We start from the raw sequence: 15212 nt of genomic DNA, 5'->3' as shown, positions 1-15212 counted from the left end.
ATCCCACACACATCCCACACATCCCACACACATCCCACACACATCCCACACACATCCCACACACATCCCACACACATCCCACACACATCCCACACACACACCCACACATCCCACACATCCCACCATCCCACACACATCCCCACACATCCCACACACATCACACACATCCCACACACATCCCACACACATCCCACACATCCCACACATCCCACACATCCCACACACATCCCACACACATCCCACACACATCCCACACACATCCCACACACATCCCACACACATCCCACACACAACCCACACCACCCACACACATCCCACACATCCCACAACATCCCACACATCCCACACACATCCCACACACATCCCACACACATCCCACACATCCCACACATCCCACACACATCCCACACACATCCCACACATCCCAAACACATCCCACACACATCCCACACACATCCCACACACCTCCCACACATCCCAACACACTCCCACACACATCCCACACATCCCACACACATCCCACACACATCCCACACACATCCCACACACATCCCACACATCCCACACACATCCCACACACATCCCACACACCTCCCACACATCCCACACATCCCACACACATCCCACACCCCACACAACATCCCACACACATCCCACACATCCCACACACATCCCACACACATCCCACCACATCCCACACGCTCACACACACATCACACACACATCCCACACACATCCCACACACATCCCACACATCCCACACACATCCCACACACATCCCACACACATCCCACACACATCCCACACATCCCACAACCATCCCACACATCCCACACATCCCACACACATCCCACACACATCCCACACACATCCCACACATCCCACACACTCCCACACACATCCCACACACATCCCACACACATCCCACACATCCCACACATCCCACACACATCCCACACATCCCACACACATCCCACACACATCCCACACATCCCACACATCCCACACACATCCCACACATCCACACACATCCCACACACATCCCACACACATCCCACACCCATCCCACACATCCCCACACATCCCACACCATCCCACACACCCCCACACCTCCCACACACATCCCACACAATCCCCACATCCCACACACATCCCACACCATCCCACACACATCCCACACCATCCCACACACATCCACCATCCCACACACATCCCACACACATCCCACACACACATCCCACACATCCCCACACATCCCACACCATCCCACACATCCCCACATCCCACACACATCCCACACACATCCCACACAGCCCCACACATCCCACACAGCCCCACACATCCCACACATCCCACACACATCACACACAAATCCCACACATCCCACACATCCCACACACACCCACCCACATCCCACCCATCCCACACATCCCACACACATCCCACACACCTCCCACACACATCCCCACACATCCCACACACATCCCACACACATCCCACACATCCCACACATCCCACACACATCCCACACACAATCCACACAACACCCACACACATCCCACACACATCCCACACACATCCCACACATCCCACACACATCCCACACACATCCACACACATCCCCACACATTCCCACACCTCCCACACACATCCCACAGCACATCCCACCACATCCCACACACATCCCACACACTCCCACACGCATCCACACACATCACACACACATCCCACATCCCACACATCCCACACACATCCCAACACATCCCACCCACATCCCACCCAACATCCACACACATCCCACACATCCCACACAAATCCCACACATCCCACACACTCCCACACACATCCCACACACATCCCCACATCCCACACACATCCCACACACATCCCACACAACACACACATCCCACACATCCCACACACATCCCACACACATCCCACAACCATCCACACACCCCCCCCACATCCCACACACATCCCACACATCCCACACACATCCCACACACATCCCACACACATCCCACACACATCCCACACACCCACACACAGCCCACATCCCACACATCCCCCACACAATCCCACACACATCCCGCACCATCCCACACATCCCACACATCCCACACATCCCACACACATCCCACACACATCCCACACACATCCCACCACATCCCACCCACTCCCACACACATCCCACACACTCCCACACAGCCCACACATCCCACACACATCCCACACACATCCCCCACACATCCCACACACATCCCACACACATCCCACACACATCCCACATCCCACCACACCGCCCACACTCCCACACATCCACACATCCACACACTCCCACACCATCCCACACACATCCACACATCCACAACCTCCACACATATCCCACAACACATTCCCACACATCCCACACACATCCACACATCCCCCACATCCCACACATCCCACACATCCCACACACATCCCACACAACATCCCACACAACATCCCACACACATCCCACCACATCCCCACTCACAATCCCCACACACAATCCCACACACATCCCACACACATCCCACACCTCCCACACATCCCACACATCCCACACACATCCCACACCTCCAACACATCCCACACACATCCCACAACACATCCCACACACATCCCACACACATCCCACAACATCCCACACACCATCCACACACATCCCACACACATCCCACACACATCCCCACACACCACACACATCCCACACATCCCACACACATCCCACACATCCCACACACATCCCACACACATCCCACAACATCCCACACACATCCCACACACATCCCACACATCCCACACACATCCCCACACATCCCACACACATCCCCACACACATCCCACACACCATCCCACACATCCACACACATCCCACACCACATCCCACCACATCCCACACATCCCACACACATCCCACACACATCCCACACATCACAACACATCCCACACACATCCACACACATCCCACACACATCCCACACACATCCCACACATCCCACACACATCCCACACACATCCCACACATCCCACACACATCCCACACACATCCCACACACATCCCACACACATCCCACACACATCCCACACACATCCCACACATCCCACACACATCCCACACACATCCCACACAATCCCACACACATCCCACACACATCCCACACATCCCACACACATCCCACACATCCCACACACATCCCACACATCCCACACACATCCCACACATCCCACACACATCCCACACACATCCCACACACATCCCACACACATCCCCCACACATCCCACACACATCCCACACACATCCCACACACATCCCACACACATCCCACACACATCCCACACACATCCCACACATCCACACACATCCCACACACATCCCACACACATCCCACACACATCCCACACATCCCACACACATCCACACACATCCCACACATCCCACACATCCCACACATCCCACACATCCACACACATCCCACACACATCCCACACATCCCACACACCACACACACATCCCACCCACACCCCCACACACATCCCACACACATCCCACAATCCCACACACATTCCACACATCCCACACACACACATCCCACACATCCCACACCCATCCCACACATCCCACCATCCCACACACATCCCACACATCCCACCACATCCCACACCATCCCCACATCCCACACATCCCACACCTCCCACACACAATCCCACACGCATCCCACACACATCCCACACACTCCCACACATCCCCCACATCCCACACACATCCCACACTCCCACACACATCCCACACCACATCCCCACACCCACACACATCCCACACATCCCACACACATCCCACACACATCCCACACACATCCCACACACATCCCACCCACATCCCACACACATCCCACACACACCTCCCACACACATCCCACACATCCCACACATCCCACACACATCCCACACACCTCCCACACACATCCCACCACATCCCACACATCCCACACATCCCACACACATCCCACACATCCCACACACATCCCACACACATCCCAACACATCCCACACACATCCACACACATCCCACACATCCCACACACATCCCACACACATCCCACACACATCCCACACACATCCCACACATCCCACACATCCCACACATCCCACACATCCCACACACATCCCACACACATCCCACACACATCCCACACACATCCCACACACATCCCACCCATCCCACACACATCCCACACATCCCACACATCCCACACACATCCCACACACATCCCACACACATCCCACACACATCCCACACATCCCCACACATCCCACACACATCCCACACACATCCCACACACATCCCACACACATCCCACACACATCCCACACACATCCCACACACATCCCACACACATCCCACACAACTCCCACACACAACACACATCCCACACACATCCCACACACATCCCACACATCCCACACACATCCCACCACATCCCACACACATCCCACACACATCCCACACACATCCCACACATCCCACACACATCCCACACATCCCACACATCCCACACACATCCCACACACATCCCACACACATCCCACACACATCCCACACACATCCCACACACATCCCACACACATCCCACACACATCCCACACACATCCCACACACATCCCACACACATCCCCACACATCCCACACATCCCACACATCCCACACACATCCCACACATCCCACACACATCCCACACATCCCCACACACATCCCACACATCCCACACACATCCCACACACATCCCACACACATCCCACACATCCCACACACATCCCACACACATCCCACACACATCACACACATCCCACACACATCCACACACATCCCACACACATCCCACACACATCCCACACACATCCCACACACATCCCACACATCCCACACACATCCCACACACATCCCACACACATCCCACACACATCCCACACACATCCACACACATCCCACACATCCCACACACATCCCACACATCCCCACACATCCCACACACATCCCACACACATCCCACACACATCCCACACATCCCACACACATCCCACACACATCCCACACACATCCCACACATCCCACACACATCCCACACATCCCACACACATCCCACACATCCCACACACATCCCACACACATCCCACACACGGCCCCACACATCCCCACACACATCCCACACACATCCCACACATCCCACACACATCCCACACACATCCCACACATCCCACACACACCCCACACACATCCCACACACATCCCACACATCCCACGCATCCCACACATCCCACACACATCCCACACACATCCCACACACATCCCACACACATCCCACACAAATCCCACACACATCCCACACACATCCCCACACACATCCCACACATCCCACACATCCCACACACATCCCACACACATCCCACACACATCCCACACACATCCCACACATCCCACACATCCCACACATCCACACACATCCCACACGCATCCCACACACATCCCACACACATCCCACACATCCCACACATCCCACACAATCCCACACATCCCACACACATCCCACACACATCCCACACATCCCACACACATCCCACACATCCCACACACATCCCACACACATCCCACACACATCCCACACATCCCACACACATCCCACACATCCCACACATCCCACACACATCCCACACACATCCCACACATCCCACACACATCCCACACACATCCCCACACATCCCACACCACATCCCACACATCCCACACACATCCCACACACATCCCACACACATCCCACACACACCCACACACATCCCACACATCCCACACACATCCCCACACATCCCACACACATCCCACACACATCCCACACACATCCCACACATCCCACAAATCCCACACACATCCCACACACATCCCACACACATCCCACACACATCCCACACACATCCCACACATCCCACACACATCCCACACATCCCACACACATCCCACACACAGCCCACACACATCCCACACACATCCCACACACATCCCACACATCCCACACACATCCCACACACATCCCACACACATCCCACACACATCCACACATCCCACACATCCCACACATCCCACACATCCCACACACATCCCACACACATCCCACACACATCCCACACACATCCCACACACATCCCACACACATCCCACACATCCCACACACATCCCACACACATCCCACACACATCCCACACACCCACACATCCCACACACATCCCACACACATCCCACACACATCCCACACACATCCCACACATCCCCACACACATCCCACACACATCCCACACACATCCCACACACATCCCACACACATCCCACACATCCCACACACATCCCCACACAATCCCACACACATCCCACACACATCCCACACACATCCCACACATCCCACACACATCCCACACACATCCCACACATCCCACACATCCCACACACATCCCACACATCCCACACACATCCCACACACATCCCCACACATCCCAACACATCCCACACATCCCACAGATCCCACACACATCCCACACACATCCCACACACATCCACACACATCCCACACACATCCCACACACATCCCACACACATCCCACACATCCCACACATCCCACACATCCCACACACATCCCACACACATCCACACACATCCCACACATCCCACACACATACCACACACATCCCACACATCCCACACACATCCCACACACATCCCACCACATCCCACACACATCCCACACACATCCCACACACATCCCACACACATCCCACACACATCCCACACCATCCCACACACATCCCACACACATCCCACACATCCCACACACATCCCACACACATCCCACACACATCCCACACACATCCCACACACATCCCACACATCCCACACACATCCCACACATCCCACACACATCCCACACACATCCCACACACATCCCACACATCCCACACACATCCCACACACATCCCACACACATCCCACACACATCCCACACACATCCCACACATCCCACACACATCCCACACACATCCCACACACATCCCACACATCCCACACACATCCCACACACATCCCACACACATCCCACACATCCCACACACATCCCCCCATCCCACACACATCCACACACACTCCCACACACATCCCACACACATCCCACACACATCCCACACACATTCCACACATCCCACACACATCCCACACACATCCCACACACATCCCACACACATTCCACACATCCCACACACATCCCACACACATCCCACACACTCACAACATCCCACACACATCCCACACACATCCCACACACATCCCACACACATCCCACACACATCCCACACACATCACAACATCCCACACACATCCCACACACATCCCACACATCCCACACACATCCCACACACATCCCACACATCCCACACACATCCCACACACATCCCACACATCCCACACTCATCCCACACACATCCCACACATCCCACACATCCCACACACATCCCACACACATCCCACACACATCCCACACACATCCCACACACATCCCACACACATCCCACACATCCCACACATCCCACACACATCCCACAACATCCCACACACATCCCACACACATCCCACACATCCCACACACATCCCACACACATCCCACACATCCCACACATCCCACACACATCCCACACACATCCCACAATCCCACACACATCCCACACACATCCCACACACATCCCACACACATCCCACACATCCCACACACATCCCACACACATCCCACACACATCCCACACATCCCACACCACCCCACACATCCCACACACATCCCACACACATCCCACACACATCCCACACACATCCCACACACATCCCACACACATCCCACACACATCCCACACACATCCCACACACATCCCACACACATCCCACGCATCCCACACACATCCCACACACATCCCGCACACATCCCGCACACATCCCACACACATCCCACGCATCCCACACATCCCACACACATCCCACACATCCCACACATCCCACACACATCCCACACACATCCCACACATCCCACACATCCCACACACATCCCACACACATCCCACACACATCCCACACACATCCCACACACATCCCACACACATCCCACACACATCCCACACATCCCACACACATCCCACACACATCCCACACATCCCACACACATCCCACACATCCCACATCCCACACACATCCCACACACATCCCACACATCCCACACACATCCCACACACATCCCACACATCCCACACACATCCCACACACATCCCACACACATCCCACACACATCCCACACACATCCCACACATCCCACACATCCCACACATCCCACACACATCCCACACACATCCCACACATCCCACAACATCCCACACACATCCCACACACATCACACACACATCCCACACACATCCCACACACATCCCACACACATCCCACACACATCCCACACATCCCACACACATCCCACACATCCCACACACATCCCACACATCCCACACACATCCACACACATCCCACACATCCCACACACATCCCACACATCCCACACACATCCCACACACATCCCACACACATCCCACACACATCCCACACACATCCCACACACATCCCACACACATCCCACACATCCCACACATCCCACACACATCCCACACACATCCCACACATCCACACACATCCCACACACATCCCACACACATCCCACACATCCCACACATCCCACACATCCCACACACATTCCACACATCCCACACATCCCACACACATCCCACACACATCCCACACATCCCACACACATCCCACACACATCCCACACACATCCCACACACATCCCACACACATCCCACACACATCCCACACATCCCACACACATCCCACACACATCCCACACACATCCCACACACATCCCACACACATCCCACACATCCCACACATCCCACACATCCCACACACATCCCACACACATCCCACACACATCCCACACACATCCCACACACATCCCACACACATCCCACACACATCCCACACACATCCCACACATCCACACATCCCACACACATCCCACACACATCCCACACACATCCCACACACATCCCACACACATCCCACACACATCCCACACATCCCACACATCCCACACATCCCACACACATTCCCACACATCCCACACACATCCCACACACATCCCACACACATCCCACACATCCCACACACATCCCACACACATCCCACACATCCCACACACATCCCACACACATCCCACACACATCCCACACACATCCCACACACATCCCACACACATCCCACACATCCCACACATCACACACACATCCCACACATCCCACACATCCCACACACATCCCACACACATCCCACACACATCCCACACACATCCCACACACATCCCACACATCCCACACACATCCCACACATCCCACACACATCACACACATCCCACACACATCCCACACATCCCACACACATCCCACACACATCCCACACACATCCCACACACATCCCACACACATCCCACATCCCACACACATCCCACACACATCCCACACACATACCCACACATCCCACACACATCCCACACACATCCCACACATCCCACACACATCCCACACATCCCACACACATCCCACACACATCCCACACACATCCCACACATCCCACACACATCCCACACACATCCCACACACATCCCACACATCCACACACATCCCACACTCCCACACACATCCCACACACATCCCACACATCCCACACACATCCCACACATCCCACACACATCCCACACACATCCCACACACATCCCACACACATCCCACACACATCCCACACACATCCCACACACATCCCACACACATCCCACACATCCCACACACATCCCACACACATCCCACACACATCCCACACATCCCACACACATCCCACACACATCCCACACACATCCCACACACATCCCACACACATCCCACACACATCCCACACATCCCACACACATCCCACACACATCCCACACACATCCCACACACATCCCACACACATCCCACACATCCCACACACATCCCACACATCCCACACACATCCCACACACATCCCACACACATCCCACACACATCCCACACACATCCCACACACATCCCACACACATCCCACACACATCCCACACACATCCCACACACATCCCACACATCCCACACACATCCCACCACACATCCCACACATCCCACACATCCCACACACATCCCACACATCCCACACACATCCCACACACATCCCACACATCCCACACACATCCCACACACATCCCACACACATCCCACACATCCCACACACATCCCACACACATCCCACACACATCCCACACACATCCCACACATCCCACACACATCCCACACACATCCCACACATCCCACACATCCCACACACATCCCACACACATCCCACACACATCCCACACACATCCCACACACCCCACACACATTCCCGGCCCCGATGCGGAGCTCGGTCTCCCCCGCCCGCTCCCGGTTCGCATTGCCGGGGCCCCGCCGCTCCCGCTCCCGCTCCCGCCGGGAATTCCGGCGCTCTCCCGTTCGCTCGGAGCCCGCCTGTGGCAGCTCTTGTCAATACCACTGAAATGCTGCGGGCCCGCGATATCCGAGTCCTGGGAAATTGGTGTTCCCACATCACGGTCCAGCTGCCTGTGGTGCTCCCTCTCGGCATAAAAGCGGAGGTGTGCATTGAAATTGGTGACATGGATACGTGCGCAGAGGGAAAAGGACTGCACGGGAAAAGCTGGACAGCACTGATAAGTTCGGTGAACAAACCAGCATTAATACTGGCCACGGCAGCGGCGAGACTCACTTTCCCTATCACTGAAATAGCTTTTCTTCCTTTGTAAACGCTAAGGCATTTGCTGCCCAAAATAAAGGTGCTGCCTGCTAGCCAGTAGTCAGCACTGCTCCACAGCTGAAGGTCTCTTAATTTACATCACTACAGCTCCTCGCTGCAAGCCACTGTCCACCTGAAAATGGAGAAGGAGCGATCTGTCACCTGCTCGCTGTTCAGAGCTGAGATCAATTCCTGTCTTTAACCTGCACTGCTTCCTCCTAAGTTTGCTAGAAAAACGCCACGTCGACACCTATGAAACATGAGTGCCTCCGATTCCTGCACCTGTGAGCCATTGTCAGCCGCGAAAAGCAGTGCCTCACACACCCTGAACAATGTGCAAAGCACATAAGGAAAGGGCATCACACAGCAACAATCCTATCGCAGAGAGAATGGATATCCCCAGGGAGAATTTATACCTTGTTAGCAGAGATATTACAGTGACTGCCAAGCAAATGATGAATGTACTGAAATTTACTGTACCTAAAACCACAGGAAGTTTTTTTACTCAGCTGCTTTTCTAAAAAGGGAGTTAAAAAATGTGAATGCTCCTCAGTGAAAAACATCACTATCCCTTCCTCATAATGTCCATCAATTTTAGGGAAGCTTTAATTCAAGAAAAAAAATTGGTATATTTAGAAAAAGTAGGAGCTCACATTAGACCCACTTTTTATTGTATTTGGAAGTCTCTTTTAAGCTTGTGGAGATTAAAACATGGCCTGTCAGCAGTGACAGCTTGTCACCAGCTGATACCTTATATGCAAGGTTCTTGCTTTTGGTCAGTTGACTCTATAACCTACTAGTTCTACTTTTTGTTTAGTAGCCAAAGTCATAGGAAGCATGACTAGGGAAAAGCAGATTTGTCTGCATTACAAAACTCACATCATTTCCTTTTGCAAAAATCCACCATGACCACGCAGTGTACCAATAACGTGGTGCAATCTTTTTGTAGGAGGTTTTGCCTGTTTTCTTTTTGAAATCTGCCTTCTGATATCCCAGGTGTTTATTTGGTAACATTGTGGATTTTAACAACTAAATCACTAATAATTCACCTTCAGGGAAGGGAATTTCAGCCACAATAAGGTGCCAAACTATTACTTCTTTTGTCAAAATGTCAGAGAAACTGCACAGAAGCTGGCTGCAGCTGCCTTAGGAGGCTGCAAGTAAAGTCAGGAGCTCCCGAGGACTGGAGGTAGTTCCTCTCTCTGCTCTGTCCAAGGAAGTGGCACATTCAGAGCAGAATTGGAGGGCAGGATGTGAAAACGGCAACAGGTGATCACGGCACAGAACAGAAGAATCATTTTCATGGTTTTCTTCCAAACCCTGAGGCAGAATTCAGGATTCTCACCTCCAAACCTTCACCTGTGACTTTGCAGCAAGTACCTGCTCAACATCTAAATAGTAATGCCCCTTTTGTTTTTTATTCTGTCCTCTAAAGACATAGGATGGGTATTACCTCATGAAGGGAGGATATCTCTGTGGTACAAAGTCTACACATAACCAATACCCTTTCCATGCGAGATGACAGTTCCGATGCCATCTGTTTTGCACCACCTTTTCTGACAAGATAAATCCTTCAAGAGAGGGTTTTTATAAAACAGATTTGCAAGAAAATGAAGTTAACACTTCTCTGCCAATCTCAGTCTTGGTCTTTTTAACAGTCTTAGCAGTCTTCATTCACTTTCAATCATTCTGTATCACACCCTACATGTCGATCATGTCAGCCTTGGGGTTTGTGTGCAAAGTCTTTAAAGCAGCTGCTGAAATCTCACTACCAAGCAGCTACCTTGACCTTTTGCAGTAAAAAGGAATGAAAACCAGCCTTACAGAGCTCTCTGTCAAAGCTCTGAGATGGTTCATTCGAAAAAAAAAAAAATAGACTAGTAATGGGAAACCCAGTTTTAAGCTTTCATCAGCAATCCATATTACATAGGTTAGTGTGGTTTCCAGAGTAATTCAGATTGTTTGAACACCATGGCACTGAGCAGTTCAGAAATAAAATATGTGAACATTTAACCTTGTTCAGCCTGTCACTGTGTGTTTGGATCAAAAGATAGCTGTTCAATAGCTGCAGACTTTCCAAGCAATCTCTGGAGCCTGGCAGCAAGTCGTAAGAGCTTCTCTGGCTGTCACCAGGGAAACCACGGATCTGTTCTGCATGTGGTCAGCCTTCCAGGGATGAGGCTGTTAGAAGGCACCATCATAGGAAAAGACATCTCAAGACTAATTTCCTTAGCTTGATATTGCATTAGTTGTGCACATGAAAGGATAGGTTCCTAACTCTGTGGAGGCTGCTGATGCTACAGTTGGTTCAACTGGCAAAAGTACTGTCAAGTTTTCTAAAGCTTTGAGTTCAAACACGTTTTTATTTGATCTGTGTTATATGGTTTAAACCTGATTAAATCTAACACCTGAAGGAAAAATTTAAAAATAGATGAGATGTTCTCTTCTCTGGTAGATATCTGGGGAAAGTAGAAAAATGCAATAAAGTGGAACCAGTTTAAATATTAGTTCAAAAATGTTGTAAATTGTGAGATTTTTTTGAAACTCAGTCACTTCTGAGTTCAATCAAAATATTTCTGATAATGAAAATGATAACAATAGTGTTAACATTTCTAGTGACAGAATGGCAAATTAATTTTTAATTAAATTATAAATAATCAACATCACTGTTAAAAGGAAACAGAAGAAAGGTGCTAGTTTTGGAATAAAAAAGAAATAGTTCTGTGATAACAAAAGATCAAAGATGGCATGGTCTAATTAAAATATAAAATGCTTCATGAATATCAAAGGGTTACCTACAGCTCTGACAGACATTGTCAGGTGAAACTACAGGCACCTTAATTCTTCTAGAATCATCTTTGTCTCCACTGGCTCCCAACTCTGTGTTTTGTCACATCCTGCATAGGAAATCAAAATATAAAATAAAATTAAAATATGGGAACTGAACCTGGGTTTACTGTCAGAGCTCCTCCAAAGAAAGTTTAAAAGTTTTGCTGACGATGTATCTGGCTGTTGGCAAATTGAACAACTCAAGCCTGACTGAAAAGCAGTTGCATTAGAGCTACCTAAAAAACAAACTTTAATCATGAATTCTGTCCTTGTTTTCTGTCTTTTCCTATTCTACATCTAGAAGCTACCTCAGGGCATAGAAAAAAGCTTCTGTGTAACAGGAATGTCACACAACAGCAGGCTGAATTCCTGATTAACAGCAGCTCCTTCCACTTGAACTGCAACTATTGAAGCAAAGTAATAAAACAAAAAGAAAAGACAATAATCAAACTGTGCCTCTGTTTCAGATGGATACACTACTGATGATATTGAATTTTACTGGAATGGAGGAGAGTCAGCAGTAACAGGAGTTAATAACATCGAGCTCCCTCAATTTTCTATTGTGGATTACAAGATGGTATCAAAGAGAGTGGAATTTACAACAGGTAAGCACTGACAAGCTAAAAAAAGGTTGTCCCCTCTTCCTCCAACCTAGAAATATCAGTGCCTCCCTTTACCATTAGTTACCATTAGTCATTATATGACTTCTTTCTTTCAGGAGCATATCCTCGATTATCACTGAGCTTCCGGCTTAAAAGAAATATTGGATACTTCATTTTGCAGACCTATATGCCTTCCACACTGATCACCATTCTGTCATGGGTGTCTTTTTGGATCAATTATGATGCCTCTGCAGCCAGAGTTGCTCTAGGTAACCTCTTCTCAAAATAACCAGACACCAGGGACACTTGCTGCCTGTGAAAACAGTGGCACCAAATCTACACTGCTGGTTGTTGCATCATTAATTGTGATCTTACACAAGCAGCACAGGGCCTTGGTTGGCAGGGAGGCAGGGAGGTGTGAGCTTGCCAACATCTGAAGCTCTTGCTCTGCACTTAGGTTGGTTCTGACTGACTTCCAGCTGGCATAATGGTCTTTGGATCTGGCCAAAACTATCTTGCTTTCAAACTGGAGCATAAAAGTTGAATTCAGGTATCTAAGGGTATCTACACTGTGCTGTGTGATCAGCCCCTGCTGGTGTTAAAGTGTTCTCTCAGGCCAGATCTGTGACTGGAATGAATACACAAGATCCTACTGACATCTGTGGAGGTATATCAGCTTACACCAGACAAGTGTGTTTTACCTGTAGAGTTGGTTCTTTCTCATACCATGCTCCTTGGAGATATATCAGCTAACACCAAATAAGTGTGTTTTACCTG

At 51.2% G+C, this 15212-nt stretch overlaps 1 protein-coding gene across 3 annotated transcripts in view; it reads left to right on the top strand.

Annotated features, from left to right (window-relative positions):
• Positions 1-15212, top strand: part of GABRB1 (gamma-aminobutyric acid type A receptor subunit beta1) — a 67126-nt gene that overhangs the window by 42400 nt on the left and 9514 nt on the right. For all 3 annotated transcript variants that reach the window (XR_010743415.1, XR_010743414.1, XM_066317051.1), the window contains exons 3-4: positions 14301-14438; positions 14552-14704. Coding sequence is in view for 1 of the 3 variants with exons in the window: in XM_066317051.1 (XP_066173148.1) it covers positions 14301-14438; positions 14552-14704 (291 nt within the window). In the remaining 2 variants the exon portion in view is untranslated. The remainder of the gene's footprint in view (positions 1-14300; positions 14439-14551; positions 14705-15212) is intronic.

Source organism: Sylvia atricapilla, chromosome 4 (genome assembly GCF_009819655.1).
Source record: "Sylvia atricapilla isolate bSylAtr1 chromosome 4, bSylAtr1.pri, whole genome shotgun sequence".
Taxonomy (NCBI): Eukaryota; Metazoa; Chordata; class Aves; order Passeriformes; family Sylviidae; genus Sylvia; species Sylvia atricapilla.
Note: the sequence above shows the minus strand (reverse complement) of the source record. Positions and strands in the feature narration are given on the sequence as shown.